Source organism: Lepisma saccharinum, chromosome 2 (assembly GCF_977018435.1).
Source record: "Lepisma saccharinum chromosome 2, izLepSacc3.1, whole genome shotgun sequence".
Classification (NCBI taxonomy): Eukaryota; Metazoa; Arthropoda; class Insecta; order Zygentoma; family Lepismatidae; genus Lepisma; species Lepisma saccharinum.
The window spans coordinates 29,652,782-29,677,465 of NC_139230.1; the positions used below are offsets into that span (position 1 = coordinate 29,652,782).

A 24,684-nucleotide genomic window follows, 5' to 3' on the forward strand; every position below is an offset into this window, starting at 1 on the left:
TGGGCGAACCCACTGAGGACACCTTCAATGGACCGATAGAGCGCCACGTCGTGACTCAACCGAGGAACCTCGAAGGAAATCAGGTACAGTGGTGTCACTTTGGGTTTATTATTGTCAGTGTTTAGATATCTTGCTGGCTCGTGCGTGATCTCCCCCCCCCCTCTCACTTGTGCGATTCTATTAAATATTGGTAAAGAACAATGAGAGTAATTTATTCCATTCTTCATACACACATCCTCTTGCAGCCAAGCAGTTTACGCCGGCGAACGGCCTAAACGTAACACAAGCTGCCACAATACGCGCTGACCACCGATTTTCTATTTTCTTTTGATTGATTTGCTTTATTTTACTTCGCTTGTTGTGCCACTTTTGGATAATTTGCGAAGATGGAGATGAGTGATAATATGCTGAAATTGATGAATGGACACTCACAAACATCCATGCCCAGGCCAGGATTCGAACCCGGAACCCCTGGTGTAGTAGTATTTTCTTTTGTATAAGAGATTAACTTACCCCATTTTCCTCCTTTACACAACACAGTTATCTTATATAGTGTTTGAAAGTCGTCAATAAGTAAGCGACAGTTGCGGATTTTAGTTTGAGGTTCGAACTCCTGACTCCGTCGTGAGTCGAACCAGGGACTCAGTCGGGAGTTAAAGCAGGGACTCGGTGGAGAGTCGAACCAGAGACTCGGCGGAGAATCAAACCAAGGGCCAGAGAATACCGACTTCAGGGAAGATGCTTCCAGGAAGCCTTCATACCAGGGAGGATAATGCAATCAGTGGCGGACTTCAAAACGAAGAGGAAGCTTGGTGGATCTGTGAGCAATGTGAAAAGTGAGAATGAACTAGTGACATTTTTTTTCACAGTTGATTGTTTGTGTTGGCAGATCGGATTGATCTTTACTGTTTTTTCGGTATTGCATTAATTAATAGCTGGCCAGCTACAAGGTGAAGGGTTAATTAATGTTTTCTTACAAGTATTTATATATGTTATTGTATGTATGTATATGTACTGGACATTAGGGGTGTAAGGGGCGGCCCTTTCACGTAGTGCACCCAATTGTCAACCTCACTTCCACGTAGTACACCCTGAACTGCATTTTGCAGACTATCGAGGCTCTGGCGCTAGTGTTATTCAGACCAGTTGCCCTGTCATAAACCACCAGCTTTTATCTGTGAGGTGGAGGGACTGCAGACTGCTCAGGGGAAGCACGCGACAGCTCCTAAACACGGTTCGGATGACAACGTTGACTCGTTGAACCGTCTAGCCAGAGATACTAGCTGTCACAATACGCGATGACCACCGATTTTCTATTTTCTTTTGATTGATTGATTGATTTATTTGGTTAATTTTATTTCCCTTTTATGCCATTTTTGGCTAATTGCGAAGATGGGGATGAGTGATGATATGATGAAGTTGATGAAAGGATGCTCACAAACACCCATGCCCAGGCCGGGATTCGAACCCGGGACCCTTAGCGTCGTAGCGCGCTGTGCTAACCACTTCACGGCGCAGGGAATTGTTGGTCGAACAGTTGGCAATATCTGTTGCTGTAGCTACTGTTTCAGCTACATTATATATCTGCAAGTCATTGTTAAAAATTTAAGTATTGTGTTTGTAGCTTGTGTTTATATACCTTGTCTGTCAAAATCAACTAAGTTAGCTTCTGCTACACAGGCCCGTAGCCAGAATTGATCTCCGGGGGGGGGGGGGGCTCACGGGTTATGAGGGGGAGGGCTTTGAAAATCAACTCCACTTTTCAAAAGTTTAACAGTGTTAAATAAAGGTAAATTATTTGTGTGCGGGGGAGGGGGGTCATTAAGTTACATAAAGTTTAGAAATATCACACAAATACTACATTTTTTCTGCATCTTTTAAAATATCACTTGAAGTGTTCATTGGCCGCTACTGATATCATCCCTTACTACAAACTCCATACTACATTTTATGATACAGATATCACACAACAAAAAGGGGCAATATTCAATCATATTGCCTAGCGTACATTCTACTTCCCGGCAGAAACAATAAAACTCTTCTTCGTTCCCAAAGCTTGGGAGTTGTGTTAACCTTTGACGAAGATGCGGAGGGAATTTGCATAATGACATGAAAGTCACAGATTTCTGTATAAATGGGAGGTTGCAACAGAGGCAACGAAGGTACAGATAAAGAAGCTTCGCTGTGAAGGAACTTTCTGAAGTCTAGAGAAGAGAATCTCCTAAATACTTGCCGCTACTAGACTTCATATAAATAAGATGAACGAATGTAATAGTTGCTGTTCATGCTCCCTGAATTTATCCTTCACCAAAGGTGTGAGCAAAATAATATCGGCTGTCTACATATTCACTCTTCACTGCAAACAAATTACACAAAATAGTTTTACCTAATGTCAAGGGGGCTGACCTCAATGCCAGGGGGGCTTACGGTAGTTCCAGGGAGGTTCAGCCCCCCCTGGCTACGGGCCTGCTGCTACATCTGTGAAGAGTACACATTTGCAAGCCATGAGAGGAGGATTCAATCTATCAAAATAAGTCCTACAAACATTACATTGGAAAGGTCATTGGAGTCCAGAATAAGGAGTAAAGGTAAAGTTCCCCTGTGCACTTTGCACCATGCCATTAGGGATCTATATGGGGATGTGGGAGTAGGGCCCCACACATTCTATTGATCTCGGCCATGTTCGAGGTGATGTGATCAACATCACGCTCCAGCCAAGGATAAGGAGTGGGCACCACATATTTGTTGTACAATGTGTAATGTTAAATAGATTAATTGATGGAAAGAAAAAAATCCATGTTGTTTGCTATACCTACGATATGGAGACAACCAAAACACATGTCACCTATTGTTATTTTTGTTTGACGAATACCCATGGATTTACAAACAGGAAACCTAAAAGATGCATAGCTTATCCTACCTTCTGCAATAAGACTCTAAAAGTCTTCCTTTGAGACAAACAAATGAAATCGACAATAAGAGTACAGAAGGTAGCAATGAAGAATTTTCATCATCTCCACAAGAAAATGTCCCTGTGTCAGGCCACAAGTGAACCAACTCACTATTTTTTAATTCAAGCAGATCTAAATGATTTAGCCCATGACTTAGGCTTATGTAAACAAAACGCAGGTTACATGAATACAATCTTCTTCACCCAAGTACAAATGTTACTGCTTAGACAAAGTGAAAAGTTTGTGTTGACTATTTTGCAAATTGACCACACACCGACTGGTTGCAATAATGTTAGTAGTTTAATGAATGCTTTGGACTTCACTAGATATGATCCACAGGAAGGGAGAACTTTTGTAGATGGAAAACCATTCTGAAAGGGGTTCTGTTGTATATTGCCAATGTAATACCTCCTGTCCAGTCACTTATGCCAGTTGGGCTATAGAAACCTATGAGATATTAGATTTTTTTTTTTTACAAAATTTTCTAAATATAATGTTCAATAACGTTCATAAGTGGAGGATATTTGGCTCCTTCATCATAGTTGCAATGGTATTGGGGATGCAACAGGGCTACACAAAATATTCCTGCTTCCTCTACGAGTGGTGTAGCCATGACAGAAAGAACAAAAATACACAAAAAGGAATTGGTCTCAAGTTAGTGCACCTTAATTTATTCATAACTTATTTATTGGGACGTGGCTTCTAAAATCAGACGACTACCGCCCGGTTGATTTAATATACTTGACGTATTCGTTCAAATTGTAACATTTAACTACGGTAGAATTTAAAGTCGGACAAAAACCTAATGTTATATTACCCACAAAAATTAGCCTTTCCATATATTTTTGATTGATTTGTTTTATTTTACTTCGCATTTGTGCCACTTTTGGCTAATTTGCGAAGATGGGGATGAGTGATGAAATTGATGAATGAACACTAATAAACATCCATGCCAATTTGCGTCAATGTGTCATGTGAGAAACATGCTTAGACCAGGCGGGGACCCACGGGGCGCGATAGGGGCGAACGCCCCTCCCAACTGCTATTTTTTATATATTATTGATTGATTGAGTTGGCGTTTTACGTAAACTTTATGTAGAATAAAGCTCATCGACACTGGACCTACAGTTTAAAGTGGGATCCGAACCACTATGTGCCCCCAACGGGTATCGAACCCGGGAACTTGGTTGTATTATTGGTCCTACAGTTTCAATTTCTATATGTATTGTGAATTAATATGCCTCCAAAGGGGGTCGAACCCGAGACCCCTTGAGTTATTGTTTTCTTTCTTTCTTTACTTTACTCTTCATATCTGACCGTAAGTTTATTGTGGCAATGGAATGAATTATGAAAACAACTTATGGATAATAATAACCATTTATTCCCGCCCTGAACCCCTATTTTTGCAAAACTATACTCCAATCTATGGAACATGGAGGTCAACTTGGTTTCTGTTTACAATGCGATATATTGTTCATATAAAACAGTGTAAGTGTAGGTTAGATTTGATCCTCGGTAAGGTGAGGTACCCGACTGAAATTCTCCCCTTCATATGTATCTTCTGGATCAGTCACTGGCTCAGACTTCGGGTCCACCCGAGTGATGACGCCAGAGGGTGCGGGCGTCCCCAGTCAGACACTGTACCCTCCCGCCCCCCCCCCAACTGAAGTAAATGAAATATCGAATAATAAGATAGTTCATTTCTAAGAGTATGACGATTTTTTACTATTTCTAAGTGGTGTATTCTGCATGATATCACTTTTCCTGCTTATAATACCAACTTGACTAACAAATATTAATTTGTTTTAGTATATATATATATATATATATATATATATATATATATATATATATATATATGTGTGTGTGTGTGTGTGTGTGTGTGTGTGTGTGTGTTTGTAACTTTCGTTCAAGATTCGAGCGCCGACCTGCATTTCTCATTCATTTATGTCCTGTAATCGTCGCGATTAAACTAAGTTTTAACCAGTTTTAAGAACTGGAAAAAAGCGTTGAATGGGATGGTTTTAAAACATCACGAACATTCTGAGGACCACAAAACATCATCTGTAGTATGGGCAAATTATCCTAATCGTGGGTCGTTAGTGACAACACTCTTTAGTAAAATATATTCAAAGGTGATTCAAGATTTGGTTGGTTGGTTGATTTGGTGTTTTTAGTCCACTTTGTGCACATTAAGGCTAATCGAGACTGGACCTACAGTTTAAAGTGCCTCCACCGGGTATCAAACTCGGGACCGAAAGTGATCCAAAAAAGCCGACACTACATGTCAGTTGTTGTGCGTGCATCGCGGTTTCATACTATTCAGGGACTTGATTTTCGAGATGATGAGTCTGAGGCAAACCTTACCAAAGGGAATTTCTTCTAAACTCTTGAAGTTTATTTCAAAATGAGGGGATATTATTCGGAAATGTATTGAACTTGAACCTTAAAATGCAAATTACACTCAAAATTATATTTAAAACAAATTAATCTGTGTAATGTCCACACTTATTCTCAGCAAAATAAGCCAGAAAGTGGAAGAGGCGAAAGTATTCGCACTGATGTCAGATGAAACAAAATACATTGCGAGATAGGAACAAGAAAGATATTTGTATCGCGGGCAGGTAAAAGAACGCTTTTTAGGATTTGCCACTCTTCAATCATTAGAAGCAGGTTCGCTGTTTCTCGTACATATCAAAATCGAAGAACTTCTTCCCAAGAGGACGTGCATGTAATTGAACCGGTGAGACCAAGAAGGGAAAGATTCCACTTTTTGAACAAAATGGGCTGAATACTTTGAATACATATCAGAGCTACAATAAAGGTTTTAAAAACAAAGCACTTATGGAATATTGTTACTATGATTATATGAATAAGTTTGTAATTGTAAGTTTCTTCATCCGGCTTTTAGTTTTGGTTGCTATGAGTTTTTTTTTTTTATTTCCCGAAAGTAAGGTCGAGTGGAATCTTTCCCTTCTTGGTCTCACCGAATCAATTGTTTAGCACAACCATACGTTGGAGGTAGAGCGAGAGGTGCACCAGGGTCAGAATATTTCTTGAATTATGAGATAACTGTAACTTTTTTCAGATTTTTATTCCTGTGATAACATTTACCTGAAAGATGAAATGCAGATTTTGCTCAAAACTCTTCAGCGTTACGAAGATGGAACAAAAGTACTCCACTTAATGGATTTAGATTTCTTCGAAATCCTAGAAAAGTATAAATTGGCATTCACAAGGCTCACACTCTAGTTGTATTCTCTCCAATGGCAGCATGTGAAAGAACTTTTCGTGTTTGAAACCTTTGAAATGCTTTGCTCGAAACAGGATTCCGGATGCCAGCTGCCTCATTTTGCTGTCCTTGCTATTGAGAAGAAATGTCAAGTCCTGAACGTACCGAAGGTGGACGATGTGTTCTCCAAAGTACATACAGCAGAATTCTCCTACAGGAGAATTGCACTTCACTAAGTGACTTTCGTTGTTTCTAATACTTAAGAAGATTAACTTCTTCCAACGTCATGTTTATTTTGCAAGAAAATTAAACTCTTCGGACTTTTTTTCGTCATTTATATGTCTTATTGCCTTATAACTTAAATATTTATATCAGTAGTTTCATTTCAAGAAATACGATAAATTACAAAATTATAAATGTCTTCCAGTACTGAAATAGGCCACTAGAAACAACGCAACTTGCGGCAGTTCCCATGAATAAAGAAATAATTAATGCCTTTATTAAAGCGAATCATATGGAGATAAACTCATAATCAAGAAGTTAATTTAGGCAGTAAACGTCCACTCTGAATAAAGGTCAATCACAAAACACCATAATGAATATAGCTAGTAATAATAATAATTATTATTATTATTATATATTTATATATAGTGTTTTCGGGCGTTTCAAGGCGACTGCCCCCCAACAATATTTGTCGCCCCCCTTCCGGCTCCCAGTCATTTTTCCCTGGACCACAAACAGAAGACGAGAGTGTTTTATATAATAATAATAATCACAATAAATATATACATTTAAAACATGGTGATAAAGCATAGACTTATATTCTAAATGTCTTTCTTAAGAATGACATTTTAAGCATACCAATCCTACGTACCTTGTATTACATTTGGCTCCAATATGGCTCCCGTTTTAAAAAGATTTTGTAAATGGCACTTCAGGGAGAGTAGGAATTGGTGTCAAGACTAACATAGCATGCAATATGGTGGAAGTAAAACAGAAGTTGTTCGTTGTTTACGAAATGAAGCCGAATCTTGATGGTAAAAGATTATTGTAGATGGTCTTTGTACTTTCTGAGGATATATCAGTTTTCAATGTATATTGTCGAAAACAGCATTAAGTAATTTCTCTGACTGAAGATGTGAAATATGTCTTTATGATTGGAAACTTTTCTCTACCTTTCATGTTTTGATTACAAGGAGTCATTATTGTTGTTGAATTTTGCTCGTAGGCTGTTTATGAAATTTATGGACAACGATTTTGAATTTCACGATGAGCTCGGAAGAATTTGAGTTCAGGACACCACCTGAAGCTCCTGTTTTTGAACCAACAGACGAAGAATTTGAAGATCCTTTGGCTTACATCAACAAGATTCGCCCGATTGCAGAGCAGGCTGGAATATGCAAGATAAGACCACCAGCGGTAAGATAATATAACATATACAAGATATTCATACGTACGTTGTAGTATAAGTTGTAGTAATGTTTGTTTTGTTTATACAATGAAGTTTCATGTTGATTTCAGGGGTTTGCCTGGGAACGTGCAATATGGATATTTCAAAATGGCTGCCTTGTGCGGTGGTCTTAAATAATCTGAGTAATAGGTTTTCAGACTTTTATAGGGCATATTTAGAGCCGGATGTACAACTGTATTTTCTTTTTGGGGAGAAGATATGTGGAAAAGAGTTTGGAAACTGTAAAGGTCAAGGAACTTGCGATATTTATTCTAATATTCCCATACGTCATTATGGCATCAAACAACAAAGGACAGCCATGCTAGTGCAAGGAAAATATAGGGATATGTTCTGAGTGCTGTAAGAATGGCACAAACGTTGCTTCTATAAAGTGCATTGCAATAAAATTTCATTCTCTTCCTTTGTATGATACACATTTTGTGTATTTTCTTCAGTTGGTGCTAATTTTAAAATTTGAGATTTTCGCAGTGTGGATTGTTCAGCTTAACATGCGTTTTTTAAATCGCCAACTGCGAAGTGGTATAAAAGTCTGATCTCTGAATGATCACATTACTAATCCTCACTTTCCATAGCTAATGCTGGTAATTTTTCACAGAATTAAGGTAGCACTCATTGTTTTCTTGGCCCAAGTTCCTTTTGTTTTATTGCGATTTCAGCATGCTACGAATGCAATTTTTACATGGTACAATTTAGATGTACGTCTATTAACATATACTGCAGAGTTTTAGCGATTACTTAAGATTTTGTTCAATATATACTTTTGTGGTTAGGTTAGGCAGGTTAGGTTTGCTCCCCTTAGCATTAAAATAAAGTCCCTAAATGCATTCTACTAAGGTTCCAATTTACTTCTACATTCATTCCTACTCTTCTACGATATTTACTATCGCTTATCGACTGAGAATCATTTGTCCATGAGAAGTGCGCCTGCTTGCGTAAGGAAATTTTCAAGTTTTTTTTTTTTCAACATAAATAACTTTTTCGAGTCCAAACAGTGCTCATTACTTTAAGGAAGGTTCAAATTTCGTGTGACAATGATTTCCAAAATTCTACGATAATTAGTCTTTGTGCTAGGAGAAATCATAAAACAATCGGAACCGTTACCGTTTTCTTTTACGGAGTGACTATTTTCACCAGGTGGTGAAGCTAGCTTTTGAGCTATTTTCACCAGATTTTAAACTGTGCATGGTCTACTACATGCATGTGATCTGTGCATCCTTTAGTTGTTGATGGGTATAAAGTTTATATCGGCGTGCATTTATTTTTGTATGGACGACAAGTAACTGGGAAAAATACCGCAAGGTGTTTAATATGAACTGGTGCTGGTAATGTCACAAGGAGTATGAAGGGTTATTACATTCCTAAATGCTTTAAATGTTAGGTTAGGCAGGTCAGATTTATAGCTGTTAGCATTAAAAGTATTACTGTAAATACTTCTCAACACCTGATCATGTAATTTGTGGTCTTCAGCACTTTGCTATTCTCACTACCTGGGAACAGTAGCAGTCGCACCAAATTTTAATTTAAATTAACTTCTTAGCAGTAACTTAAGTAATACTGAATTTGTTTTAAGTCCACTTTATGAACAGTAAGCCTAGTTGGGACTGGACCTACAATTTAAGGTGGGATCCGAACCACTATGTGCCTCCACTGGGTATTGAACTCGGGGGACCCCTTGATTACAAGATGACAACATTGCTACTACATTGTTGGGAAGACCCCCAACACTGCCAATGAATGTAATATAATACAATGTTATGTCTAGGTAATTACTTTTGCTGCTGAAAATAGCACCATAAGCTGTTCTCTCGGCACCTGGTGAAAATAGCCTTATATGCTATTCTCACCCCCCTGGTGAAAATAGTTGCAGTCTTTCTTTTATCTTGAGCTAAATTATCACCGTTTTTCTGTTTAGGATAATAATGATGATGCGGATGGTTGATGAAATATATGATTGGATAAACTCCCTGGTCCTAGCTGGGACTTGAGCTCCGAACTTTCGAAGATGGTGGTGATGTGCCCTTAACCCTCCACACCCCCACGAGAAATAAACATTTTTGCATGGTTTATGCAGATTTTGTGCCATGCGAACAATTTATGTTGTTTTTAGATGACAGATATGTATTGTAGTGGAGTAATGAGAGTTTTTTGGTGGTACTATTTATTGCATCATTTCCATCATTGCAATCTCCTTTTTATTGAATGCCGTATATCATCATCTACGTAAGCGTAAAATGCTTTCGTAGTTAAGCCAAATGTAATTGCGTTTATTTTTTTAGTTGACAGACATTGTTGTTTTATGTACTATAAAAGTGGGGTAAAAATCTGATATTCCCCGGACACCTATAACTTCTTTGTTTTGTCAATTTTTGACATTTGTACTTAACTATCTGATTCGCGGAACATTCTTTAAGGTCTATTCACGTTTTTCGTCCCGGAATCAGTGGGACATTTAAACTAAAAAAAATTTTTGTTTGAAATGTTTGAGTCCAGATTTCCTTCCGATTCCGGGCTCCACCCCTGGAGTAATTGACCTACCACCCCCAACCGCTAATGCGGCCCCGCCTCCACTCCTCTTCGGCTACCCGGCTTTATCTATAGAGTCCCTGTTAAAGGCATGTTAGAAATTGGCCGGAGTCACCTGCCCCCAAATGAGCTCCAAACTTTTAAATTTGAAGAAATCTGTTACTTAACACAAAACACCTTCCAGATGTTAGACAATGCTACAGGAACTTATTACCGTAAGTAGTTTCTTCTGTAAAAATAAAGAAATCCGTCCGGGAATATCAGATTAGTACCAAAAGTGGTTCTAGGATATGGAAAACACAAATAACGGGAATATTTGATCCCAAAGTATCTCCCACATAAGTAAAACAAACTCCTATTTCAGACTTTCACTTTTTTTTCATAAAAATTCCCAAACAGCAGCAAAAGTAACATTCCTATCCTAACAACTATTCCCAATATGAACAAAAATATAAAAAAAGTGAAGTGAAAAAGTAAAGTGCTCCCCTGTGCTTAGCACCACACCATGAAGGTGTATAGGGGTGTGAGGGTAACGCCCCACACTTTCTTGATCCGGTCGTGAGTGGGGGTGATGTGATCAGCATCACACCACTGTTACCCCCCAGGGTTTCCCCCAGGTATCCATCTCATTCGATGCTGGGTGGGTGCTGGGGCCGCTTCCAATGTTAGAAAAGTTACCAGATTTTAACCGGCCAAGGATCGAACCCAGGACCTTTAGCATGGTAGTCGGATGCGTTACCGACTGAGCCACCGTGGCCACTTCCATACGCGGAACAAAAATATATAATTTTTAATAGTATTTACCGGAGATGGGACTAAGGGCCACTTTAGATGAAAGAATTTTCTTTCGCATTTTTCTTAACATTTGTGCCATGACCAAAATGCTACCGTGTGAAGTGAAAAATGTTATGGCATTTATCAAGGATAGAACCCGTCCTATTTCTGCAGCATTTTTCGTAGCATAACCAATCAGAAGCGACCTCTAGATCACAAGTGCAGGTGTAATGGCTGCCGAGTGAGATGTAAACAATGTATCACTTCACATTTTTAAAAGCCGATAACTATTCAATCGAGAGGAATAACATTTCGTATAAAACATTATTAGATACAAAACAATAGCACTGTTTAAATACATACTTTATGTTTACTGTACATGTGTGGAAGAATATTTTAGTTGTTTCAAATGTAAACACCGTGCATTCAGCATAGATGGTTCAACTTGATGTGCCTTTCATGCTGTACAATGGTACCATGATAACTCGAACTTGAGGGGGGAAATTTTTTTTGAGGTATCAAGGATTTTGACTTCCCAATGTTAGTTATTGAGGGACAGAATCGCCGACTTCGAGTTATAGAGGTCTAAAGTATACTACACTTAGACTTATTGAGGTCCATGGGACTAAAACTTCGAGTTATTTAGGTGATTAGAATATAACCTTTAGATGGCCGATCAGGTTTACGAAAGTAACCCCGTTCTGGGCCAGGCTTCTCGGTGGGAATTTTAAATTCGAACACTCTTCGGAAGAAAAATGTTATGACTCTGGCACTATGGGAGCAATCTACTTCGGATAACTTTTGTTTTATAGCTAAAACATCAGCGCATGCAACCGTGTACAATTCAGAATGCCGGGCCGAGGGTGGTGAGGGGGGGGGCAGCACCCCCAAATTTCAATGGATAAAAACTAAAATGTGGAGTTTGCCCCCTCTTCTCCTGCTATTTTGGGGAGAGGGTGCGAACTTTAGTATTCTTTTCAAAGAATGGACGTTTCCAAAGAGAATGAAACATGTTTCATGTTCCTGGGTGCCATACAAGTTGAATAATAAGCCAAAATGTGAAACTCTATTTTTTTACGAAAAATAGGTAATTTGCATATTGCTCAAAAAATTGTTATAACTCTGGCACTATGGGAGCAATCTACTTCGGATAAGTCTTGTTTTGCAGCTAAGACATCAGAGCATGCAACTGTGTACAATTCAGAATGCCGAACTGAGGGGGGGATTGGAAAACTGCCCAGGTTACGGTTCTGATTGTTCTATATTTTTTTTAAAAAAAATTCTCTAGCAGAAAGACTAATTATCATACAATTTTGGCAATCATTGTCACACAAAATTTGAACCTTCCATAAGGCAATGGGCGCTGTTTGGATTTCAAAAGAAGTTATTTATGTTGAAAAAACAACTTAGAAATTACCTTACATAAGCATGCATGCTTCCCATGGATAATTTATTTTCCGCTGACAAGGGACTGTTTCTTTTGTAGACTAGTGAGAATTAATGTAGAAGTAAATTGGAACCTTAGTAGTATGCATTTAGGGATTTTTTTAATGCTAAGAAAACCAAACTTGGCCTGCCTAACCTAACTACGAAAGCATATATTGAACAAAATCTTAAGTAATCGCTAAAACTCTGCAGTATGTGTTAACAAAAGTAAATCTAAATCAAACCATGTTAAATTTGTATTCGTAATATGATGAAATCGCAATAAAACAAAAGGAACTTGGGCCACTGCCCAACATCCATTTTGGTTCACAAGCACTTGCCACACTACAGACTTTCAGTGGGTGAACAGCCTTGAAAATATTGTGAGTTAAAGAGACTGAAGCATTACAACAGTGCATTTTGAAAACAACATAATAGTTCTGAATGTTTGATGACTTGTAGTAAGTTTTGTAGGAGTGTTAGGAAGTGCTGTGGAATACTGACATTACTGTGGAAGGAAGTACAAAGCTTGGATAAACTACTTTGCACATTTAAAATGTTTCACTCCAGTATTGTATACTGGAAAAATTATGATTTGAAAACTAGCTTACACAAATATCTGTAGGTGCTGGTGACCTAGTTTACACCCAAAAGAAAGTGGAAAATTTTGCATGGTTTATGAAGATTGTCTCATATGAATGTCTCATAATTTTTAGCTTGAGGAGATGCATTCTAACCAAGAAATTAGTGATTTTATGCAGTATCAGTTATTATGTCATAAGATTTTTCTTCTTTTGTGCATATAGAATGAAATTTGCTTTTGAAAAACTGGTGCAGAATATGAGGAATTAAACACACACGCTGCTCACACATCGGTGCTAAATATTTTGCTTATTGGTGGTTTCCGCATCTGGGAATAATTTTCAGGGTTTGTAAAACATGTGCCACTTGATACATTTCACTACTGCAAACACTTACCAGGAAGTGCACATGTTTTTGTTAACAATGATTTCCTTACATATGTGGTAGATTTATTTGGCAAGAAGGTATTGCTAGTTTTTTGTTGTTATGTTGGATGTTGATAGTAACCATTTGTTTTGGTTTATTGGTTTGATGCTGGTATTAATTTTATGTTAATCTTCAAATTTTTGTCTATTCGTGTATGTAGAACAAAGTTTGCATTTAAATAATGGTGAAAGACTGCCGGGATGTGAGGAATTGGACGTATGTGGCTAGTGACACTTCAGGACTAAATATCTCACTGATTTGTGGTTTCCACATCCTGAAATAAATTTCAGGCTTTGTGAAACATCGAAACCTGTGCATTAAGAAAAGAAGTCAAAATTTTTGAGGTCGAACAGTTACTGTCCTCCATCTCAGCTTCCGAATGAACACCTGTTAGTATATGGTTGCCTCAGACATGCAGTTCTGGCAGATTTTCATGCGAGGCTCGAAGGGAGTTTTTCTGCTTGATACAAAATTTTATGTGAATAAGTGTATTGGCAGCATTTATGCTAATTATTTTAATGCTTAGAGCCCTAAACACGACCTGCTAACCTAAAAATGAAAGCATTTATGGATGTAATACCCATTCGCACCCCACACATGTGAAGTAGATAGCAATAGCAGTACATATCCTAGACGGCGGTAAATGAATGGCTGCTGAAAAGAGAAAAGGAATCATGCAGGAGTATATGGAAGCGAAGAATTGTTCTCCAGAGAACATGCAGCAAGTATTCACTAAGACACTGAAGTATGTATTAACTGGCAAAAATTGAACCATGTAAATATGCATGTGTAGCAGTGTAGAGTGACTAGCCATGTAAGGTTGTAGGTTTATCTTGGTGTAAGCTTGAAATAGTTCTGGGAAACTGGGAAGAAACATCGCAGGAAAAAGAAAAACCCCTATCGGATATTAGACAATTGGAATTTGCCTCTTTAAAAAATGCTTTCAAAAATGATTTGATGAAGGTGAGGAGGTACAGTTACGTACCAATTGTGCATTTATTTCAATATCGCCCGGATGGGCACTTCTACTAAAAAAAACCTGGGTGTATCAAGAGGATGAATTTCTCTCCATTGCAACCGGAAGTGTTTGTTTTAATGTTTATTATTAAGCTGGACACTATATTTGAAAAATATATCCCATGTATTCCTTGTGGGCAATCAACTTCAACATCAAGTTACGGATAATCAAATGGAAGTTTCTACTTTTCCACTTGTCAATTACTTCTTCAAACTGCCCTCTTCCCATTGATATCATTTTCTATTTCATTGGAAGTTTGATATTCGCAAGATAACAAATCAAATATTACTCCCATATGCCCAATGTATTTCTCCTTGCCTCCTGGCAGTGTTGCCAAACCTGGTGTGCATAAAAGAGCTAAATTTCACCTTAAATGGAGTTAAAACTGACTTTCAAGGAGCTAGATTTACGAAGTGCTTCCTAGAGTAATGTTATTTGTCAAAGGGCTGGGTCACTGCTATTACCGTTAACTCTAAATTGATGACAATTTATTCTTAGTTTCCACCATCTAGATCTAATGGCATCACCCATCTCATGGTCGTATGAAATCGAAAATAAAGGAGTCCCTGATAACAATATTATGCATATTTTACGTCAACACAGCTCTATAAAAAAGGAGTTGGGGATATAAGAGGGGGGTGGTGTGACACAGCCAATATAACAATATCACATCACATGCAAAATGTATAATCGTGGCAAAAGTTGGTCTATGTGGGTCGGAACCAGTGATTGTATCATAGTAAGGCACGGGGGCGAGCACCCCACTTCACAGCCAAACGAGTGCACGAAAGAGCCAGATCTGGCTCCAAGAGAGCTAAGTTGGCAACACTGACACTGAAGGAATAGCCTGGTGGAGACTGTCCCACATGCCCTTAACACAGATGCTATGACTTGAGTCACAAGTATGGTACACCAAGTGCCCTTCTTGAATATTTCAGTTTTTACCCCAGATATACACTAGCGGCAGAAAGTTTAGACTCACCTATGAAATTTATTGTTTAAATGAAAATAAAATGCTATTAGTTGAAACCAACCATCATAGTGCATATATTTGAACTTGTATGGGTATGTTACACACCAACCTACATATAACATTGTATAGAAGACACTAATTTTTCACAAAAAGTTTAAAATGTTTAAAAAAAAAAAGAGGCATCAAAATGCATTTTCATCACACTGCCTGTTCAAAAGAGTAAATGCCTAAATAGTATCAGAAATTCACAACTTACGTGAGTTGTGATTTTTTGATACTATTTAGGTATTTACTCTTTCATATTCGATAGTGAGTAACACACACTTCATCATTATGTTACTGCCTGTTCATCAATGTGCCCTCCCCTTGATTTGATGACACCTTTACATATGCATGGCATTCCTGCTGTGAGTTTTTCTAATGTCTCTGTTTTCATACCTTCCCAGGCTTCCAGTAGACACTGCCACAGCTCCTCCACAGAGCTTGGGGTCCTTGCTTTTGCCTTCCTGTCAAGTTCCTTCCACAATAGCTCAATTGGTGACAAATCAGGTGATTGGGAAAGCCAAATCATTGACTGCAATGCTCTTTCGGCTTCCTTTCCTGCGGCATATTGCTTACACAATTTTGATGTGTTTTTAGGATCATTATTCTGTTGTAGAACAAATCCTCGACCAATGAATCTTGTCCCAGATGGTACAGCATTGCGTGAAAGAATACAGTGATACTGGTTCTGTTCCATTGTTCCTTGCACTCTCACTAAATCACCAACCATATTTTTACCAAAACATCCCCATACCATGACACTTCCTCCTCCATGCTTCACTGTTGGAATAATACAAGCTTCCAAAACTTTCTCCAAGGCGGCAACAAATGTCGGTGGTTAGAACCAAATTTTTCATATTTTGATTCATCCTTCCAAAGTACTTGTTTCTATTTTTCGATGGTCCAGTTAGCATGATCTTTGGCCCACTCCAGCCTTTTACGCTTGTGTACGGCTTTCAACAGTGGTTTACGAACTGCTACTGGACCAAATAATCCAGCCGCATGCACACAACTTTTCACTGTTGTAACAGACACTGGTTGCTATCTTGTTTTATTTATTTCTGTGCATATGTCCACTGCCGAATGCATTCTGTCAGTCTTACTGAGGATGAGAATGTGGTTGTCCTCAACGATAGACATCTTCCTTCGATGCCCACAGCGTGGCTGATCCTCATGACTGCCAGTTTCCTTTCTTCATATAACTGCTCTACGGACACTGCATTCGGAAATGTTTGTTTTGCTATTTGTCGGTTTGACCATCCAATGTCCTTATGCACATTCCTTGGCCCTAATTTCGTGGTTTATATTAGCCTTTTCCCCTATAGTTGCTGGTAAATGTGAACTTGTTCCCACCTTTACGTCCAATTGAACACTAATACTTCACAAGGTTCAAATACAAATAGCACAACAAAAGCAGGTACTGTAGGTTAAGATTACCACAATCACTTCTGGTGTAAGTACCAGTACCACTGACCCCACAATAACTCGTCAGTAGGCTGATGCAACCACTCACAATCAGTAATATCATTGCAACGTTGAAGATTAACATAGCGAGAATGTATTAAAAGACTGTGAGAACTTGTTCAGAGCATACCGATAACAGAGGAAAAAGTGTATAGAAGAGGACTGCACACTGATATTACATAAGCATCATTCGATAAATAGATTAAAATTTCCAAAACATATCAAAACAGCTTTAAAAACATTCTATAAATATCAGTAGTGAAATTCCAGCACAGTAGTGTCACCTGTTGTCACATTTTATACTTTACTTCAGTGAATTACAAATTTTTACAGGTGAGTCTAAACTTTCTACCGCTAGTGTACATAAGACTGAGAACTTGTTCAGAGCATACCGATAACAGAGGAAAAATTTTATAGAAGAGGACTGCACACTGATATTACATAAGCATCATTCGATAAATAGATTAAAATTTCCAAGACACATCAAAACAGCTTTAAAAACATTCTATAAATATCAGTAGTGAAATTCCAGCACAGTAGTGTCACCTGTTGTCACATTTTATACTTTACTTCAGTGAATTACAAATTTTTACAGGTGAGTCTAAACTTTCTGCCGCTAGTGTACATACATCACTTTTGAATGCCAAACTTTCAATTAAAGAGTTACGGTGGCTAGAATGTATTCTGAAATTGATGTTTCTTGTAAGATTGTTAAAATTTAGATTAAGAGTCAAGCCAAGCTTTTTTCCAGTGCGGGGACCTGCCTTTATGGCAGTGACTCAATGTTGCAGCATTTACTATAAAGAAATTTGCAGTCAAACAATTTATTGTGAATCTTCGTCTGAAGAAGACCCTGTTAGAGGGTGGAAATATTACATTTTGAGTATATATTTTTTATACAATAAATTTTGCCTTGGTCAGCATTATAATGTTTTATCAAACAACTGATTAGGCCTACCACTGCCTGCCTCTTTTTGCAACAAGTGGCAACTTTCAAATCCCTCCTTCCCAAAGCAGCCATCTAGGAAATATGATTTTGTCAACATAACTGTGGCGCACTGTGAATGGGCACCAGGGGTTAGCTTGGTTCAGGTGTAATTCACAAGATACTTTAAGTCAGTTAACCCTGGATTCTGCAACTACCACTGAAAGACAGGCATGGGAAAGTGAACGTTCAACTTGACATCATTCATATTGACTTTTACTGCTCAGTTATATTTCAGAAGAGAGACTGATCATTTTCAGAGAAAGACTTTGAACCTAACAGCCTAACCTAACAAAAGCATGAGGCCCAAGTCCTTATAGTTGAATTCTGACCTAATCATTCTACAAATGTATTTCTACACTGATTTATATTTATCTGGTAACTCATACTTCATAGTCTTTGTGATTACTTACTGCATGTATTCAAGAGAACTATATTTTCCTTGTGTATACTCCTGTATGATTCTTTGTGAGCAGCCATTTGTAAAGAATTAAGGAGTTCTTTCAATAAAATGACAACGTTGTTAAATATGTTAACCAACAACGTTGCCATCTAGTAGATATTGCAGAGGACATTTTTTCTGCAGCTGACAGAAGTGCAAAGGGAGGCCGTTCTGCTACCCTGAAGAGGTAACAAGAGGAGAGGGTGCCAATGCAAGGGAAGAGTGGGGAAAGTCTTTGGGGCAAAGTGTGCTATTGGGTTATTCATGTGCCTGTTAAGGAGCCCAGTTACCGGTTAGGCCTACCGGGTCAGGCAAGTGTTGTGACATTGGATTGGCAGAAAAGAGCTAAATCCCACCTAAAATGTGGATACTGCAAAGCCAAGACTGGATTTAACTACAACTGAGTCCAGTTAGACGAAAAGATAATTCCTTGGTGTGATTCTTGATTTGGACAAGCTATACAAAATACTAAGTTGGCAACAGTAGTACGTACAGCTGGGCTTCCTTTCCACATTTACTGGAGGAGCGGAGCTCTGTCGTCTGTTCACCACACAAACGTCAAACTGACAGAAGAAAAGTTTAGTTCTTCTTCCCCTTTGCACCTCATTGCAAAGAAATAAAGACAGATGAAGAATTGACAAGGGTCCACCTCCACCAGTATTCATTGGATTTTCGCAGTAACTGTTTCATGAGTGGTAGTTCTTTCTAGGAGTGTTTGTGGCTAAATCACTGTGTGGATTGCAAAAGAAGAATGAAATTAACCAAAATGTAGATCAAAGACATGTTTATTTTTTCTGGGGGGATGATTTATAGCAGGCATAATTGTTGTACTGATGGCCTTTAACACTTTTGAAAAAGCGATGCCACAGCATCCTGGATATGAACTGCTGCTGCCATCTACTTTACTTTGTGTGGGTTTCAAAGGGGTATTATGTCTGGAAATGCTTTTGTTGCTAGGTTAGACAGGTTAAGTTTCGGACTTGTAGCATTAATAAAATATCCCTGAATGCTTTCATTCTTAGATTAGATGAGTCAACATCTGATCATGCAATATCTGGTCTGAAGCATGAAACCTCCTTCAAGTGAAAATTTGCCTGAACTGCCTGTCGCACTGTAATCTAGCTGCAAAGTGTAGATGCTCGCATAAACTACTTTTTGAATCATAACTTCTCCGGTATATAATACTTTGTGAAGCATTTAGTTTCTCCAACATTCACTAACATTTCCATTATTCTACAGCACTTCCTAATACTCCTACAAAATTTGCAAAAAATTATTGAAAATTACTTAGGATGAAGTAAAGAAACAATAATATCAATGCAACTTGGCGACACCACATGCACTGTTGCTACCTGACTCAACAGCGATGTGTATTGAACCATGGAATATGTAGGCTGTCACTACTCTGTTGAATATTAATCTATGTAAAATCTGTTTCACAGTTTGAGTTTACGGTGATAATGGGCAGCTGCAAAGAGCTGCTAAACAAGACCATTGTAGTCATATTTGTAGGACTACCCAGTTCTAAGAGAAATTGTTTCACAAAATTGATAAGAACTTTTTTTTTTTTTGCAGATTAAGAAAATCTGAAAATTAAGAATTTTATTTAAAACCTTTCTACTTGCACCGTATTTGAATTTCATCACAATCGGACCACATGTTTTTAATTTATAGAATTTCAGACAGAGCGATTGTCTGAAAAAACAAAAAAAAACAGCACTTTTTTGTTTTCACAATGATAAGAAATTAAAGGCTATACTAAAAGAAATGGATTTACACAGATTTGAATAAGCTAAATTTTGATGTAACTAGTTTTTATGTAGAACAATTGATTGCTCTAAATTTGCTTCTCGCTGATTGTGAAATTAAACAATATACCCTAGTAAAGTAAATTTCAAGAAAAATACATGACATCTCAAACAGTAAATAACAAAGATACACAATAATACTATTTGTTCATTTCAAAAATGGAAAAATATTTGTCATTGTTCACCTTGTTGTGTATGCTTTGTTCTTCTTTATTATTATTGTGGGAAACAGGATTTCCTCCCGTCTTTGAATCTTGCGACATATTTTCACTTGCAGAACTTTTTTTTAGAAAATATTTGTTAGTGCAACCATTGTATGAACAATGAAGTTAGTAATAAGGTGTGTTTTATGCAGCGTATATCATTACACTTGTAGGTTTAATTGTATCTTCTGCAAATATCCTGAATAAGGAAACGAACTGCCAAAGTACTAAGTGAGTTGGGTGTACAACAAGTGAACTATGTTCAAGTCTGCTGATCGGAGAAAATTTGCTGGTTAACTTTGACTTGAGATCACTGGGACTTAATCTTAGTTCAACTTTTACAACACAGAATCTGAGTTCAGCATGACTGCAGGTCAATTTTACTGGCTAATCGAGAATCAAATGTTCTAGACAATTGGCCCATAACATAGTCATGTAAATATTTAGGGGTGTGAATATGGTTAGAGCCCCAAGGCCCAGGTTCCAGTTGTGCAATTCCGATATTGTCACGCACATGTTTTATACACAAATGAAGTTGCTTGTGTGCGTGTGTAAGCACATAATGAGTGGGTTTTCTGTTTACTTACTGTTTTTTTTTGTGAGCATAGATTAATTTTTCATTCTGCTCCTACATGATTACTGTGTTGTTATTTATTCATTTTAAGTAAGATTTTGTTGCCTAATATTTTCACATCTCCTGCATGCGTATACAACGTTTCCCATGCAGAAAGAATATTTCAGATGGTGACAACTCAGGAGTGTGGCCTACTTTTCACAACATTTACTTGCAAATTATTAATTTCTGCATCTTTAAAACACACACACTTCAGTTTTTCCAAACTTAAACTTATTTCTACAACCAAGTATTCCAAACATTTTCCTCACCCTGCTGCAAACATTGCATACATTGTTTTTCACAGAACCTGATCAGCTTCTAATCTAAAGCCCCTATCACACGGAACTGGATTTCTAGTTGGAATGCCCTAGTTGGCGATGAACTGACTTTCTGGGTAGTAATCATGGCCGCCTGGCTGACTGCTTGACTGGTTTTGAGGAATAGGACATGTTCTAATTGCTACTAACTTCTTCGACTAGATTCTGTGGAACAGCCAATCAGAGCAAAGTTTGGCCATGTGAAGATATTCTGTGAGTTTGGAAAGTAGCCTTTTTTTGTCTGTGGCTTCCGAGTGCATACAACACGAAAGGCATGTTTACAATTGAAAAAGCTAAAATATTCTTCCATACGTGTATAGTAAACGTTGTAAAGTATGTATTTTATCAGCGCCGTTCTTCTCTACCTAAAACCATTTAATGCGATGCGATATTCCTCTCGGTTGGATAGTTATTGTATTTTAAAAGTGTGAAGTGATTCGTTGTTTACATCTCGCGCGGCCGCCATTATGGGAACGAAAGACTATCGACAAGTACGGTATAACAAGTACCGTGTGAAGCGAAAACTAGCAAATGGGTAGCCAGTCCAGCGTCAACTAGGGCATTCCTACTAGAAATCAAGTTCCGTGTGATAGGGGCTTAACTTACCTAACCCACTTACAGAAGGATATGGGTAGTTGGATTTTGATGACAACAAATGCCATAACCAAGCTTTTTGGGGTGTGATTGACAACCCATTAAGCGCAGAAATGGTAATGACTTCCCTCCCTTTTTGTTATCTAAAATAAAGTGGTCATTAATCTACCACTTACTGAATGCCACAGGTAGTTCAATTAACCTTTTAAGTCCCGAGGCCATTTTCACAAGTAAGCCTATCGGTCCCGAGCCGATTTTGAGCAAAATGCAGAGTTTCAATTAAATGAGTGTAGATCGGAGACTAATTGCCCTAGAGAGATGAGTGATATACCATTGTACGCGGAATAAACCAAAGATTCAGACTATATGAAATTTATGCAAATTTGGCGTATATGTGGCAGGGGGAGGGGGCTAACTCTCAAAATTCCAAAATTCTGAAGAAAAAAAATTGGTTCCCCCACCCACCCCCCAAGAAAAAAGTATATGACAGTGTCGACATGCACATGGAAATGATCGCTGACATGTAAGGAACACAAAAATATTTGCATTATTATCATATGACCAATGTAACTTGAGTTGTAGCCCCAAAAGGAATGGTCGGCATGCCACTGATTGAAGCTTCAAAATGCAGCGGTACCTTGAAATGACTATAGCTCAGAAACTAAATGCCCTAGAGATATGAAAGATATACCGTTGTACGCAGAGTGAATCACAGATTCAGACGATATATAATTTATGCACATTCGGCGTATATATTTAGGGGGAAAGGGGAAAAATTCCCTGAAAATACTTTTTCTTTTAAAAAATGGGGTTTTGCCCCCCCCCCCCACCCGCCCGAAAAAAAGAATATGAAAAGTTCAAAATGCACATAGAAATTATCGCTGGCATGTAAGAAACAGAAAAATATTTGCATCATTGTTGTATGACCAATGTAACTTGAGTTGTACCCCCAAAAGGAATGGTCGGGACGCCACTGATTCAAGCTTCAAAATGCAGCGGTACCTTGAAATGACTATAGCTCAGAAACTAAATGCCCTAGAGATATGAAAGATATTCCGTTGTACGCAGAATGAATCACAGATTCAGACGATACATAATTTATGCACATTCGGCGTACATATGGAGGGGGTAGGGAGGAAATCCCCTCAAAACTACTTTTCTTAAAAAAATGGCCCCCCCGAAAAAATGTCAAAATGCACAAAATGCAAAATTTATGCAAATTTGGCGTAGATATGGAGGGAGAAGGGAGAAAACCCCCAAAAATTATTTAAAAAATTGTCACCACGCAAAAAATGTCCTCGCACAACATTCACGGACGAAAAGCTAGAACGCAGTGAAAATGAGTGCTGATACTTACAGCTGCTTGAAATTCTATTTTTAGACAATCAGAGTAACCCCTGTCGCAACTTGTGCTAAAAAAACAAGGTTTTCTGCAGCGTGCTTCGAAATTCCATTCTCACAACGCAGATTCAACAACCAGTCTTCCCCCTCCCCCTGCTTGCACCCTCACAGAAAACTTTCATTTTGACATCGGATACTGATAAACAAGCTTCCTTCGAATGCAGTTAACAGGTGGGAGTGAAAAAAAAAAAAAAAAAAAGCATTGCTTTAGAACAACAAAGCCAGTCTTCATTTGTCGGCAAAAATTTGACCTTGAAAAGAGACACAAAAAAGAAGTACCTTTTCCCGCCTTTTCCACTCCATTTTCATGAAGACAAAAAAAATGCAAAAAGACATTTCTGTTAAATACATGTGTTAGGAACAATATTAAAAAAATTGAAATTCTAGCCAAAAGTAGAAAAGTTATAACGTAAAACTACGACCTTGACACAGGCAGTGGCGAAGCGTAGATTTCCTAGCAGGGTAGGCACAAAAGTGCGATAATTTCCATTAGTTGCTTAAATATGTAAAAAGAAAGGGAGGGGGGCTATGTCATGGAGAGTGGTTCAATGTCTCTCCAGACCGCTTCTTTACTTGCCTGTGGCACGACGTTTTCAAAAGTGTTGTTACCGGCCATCAATACGATAATTATGTCTTAGACGTTCTCCTCACGCCCACCAGATGTCATCGATAGATTTTGTTCATTAAGTTTTTTTTTATTTGTATTTTTTCAACCCCTGATTTATGCACACACCTCCAGAAAGAACTACCAATCATGGGACATCGCGAAAATCCAACGTATAGTGCTCCTCAAGCCCTATCGTCAATTCTATTTTCTAAATGTATTTATTTATTTTGCAATTGAGGTGAAAAGGGCTAGAAGAACCCCATAATTTTCGGGTCAGTCTGACGTTTCTGCCGTGAGCAGACGACAGAATTCCGCACTTTCAGCGACTGTCAGTTTGGTATGTTCTACTGCTGCCAACTTAGTTTTTTTAGAAAGACTTCCTCGCACTGACCAAAACACCATTGTTATATGTTGTCTAACTAAAGGAATGGTTGTAGTTAATTCCGGTCTTGGCTTTCTAGATAAATGAATTTCTGACACCTGTATGTGCAAGTAAACATAATTTAAGTTTTGAATATTTTCGTCTCATTTGTTCTGCTCTATGTTAATCGTGACGATGAGAATGTATGGAGAATGAATTAAAGATGATCAGGAAACATTGGCATGACCACAATTAGGTCACCTGGCTTCGTAACGTGTTAGGATGACCACCACGGGGCTTTAAAGAAAAAAACATAAGTAAAGGTGACCTCTCTCATTCACTGTGTGTACTTCGCATCCTAGTTTGTTCTACCCCTTGTGTTAGTAGACACCTTTACGTGATAATAGAACATAGGATCCTTGTTTGGGACCCGGCAACACGACAGGTTACTATGTAACATATAAACAGG

General features: G+C 38.1%; 1 protein-coding gene across 3 annotated transcripts in view; it reads left to right on the top strand.

The window, feature by feature from the left end:
* The first annotated feature begins 7,142 nt into the window (after positions 1–7,142).
* LOC145983979 (lysine-specific demethylase 5A-like) overlaps positions 7,143–24,684 on the top strand; it is a 119,340-nt gene continuing 101,798 nt past the window's right edge. For 2 of the 3 annotated variants that reach the window (XM_083117217.1, XM_083117219.1), the window contains exon 1: positions 7,163–7,602. In XM_083117217.1, coding sequence (XP_082973343.1) covers positions 7,453–7,602 — 150 coding nt within the window. In that variant the 5' untranslated portion in view covers positions 7,163–7,452. Of the gene's footprint in view, positions 7,603–24,684 lie in introns of all 3 variants that reach the window. The other variant, XM_083117218.1, reaches the window with a different exon arrangement.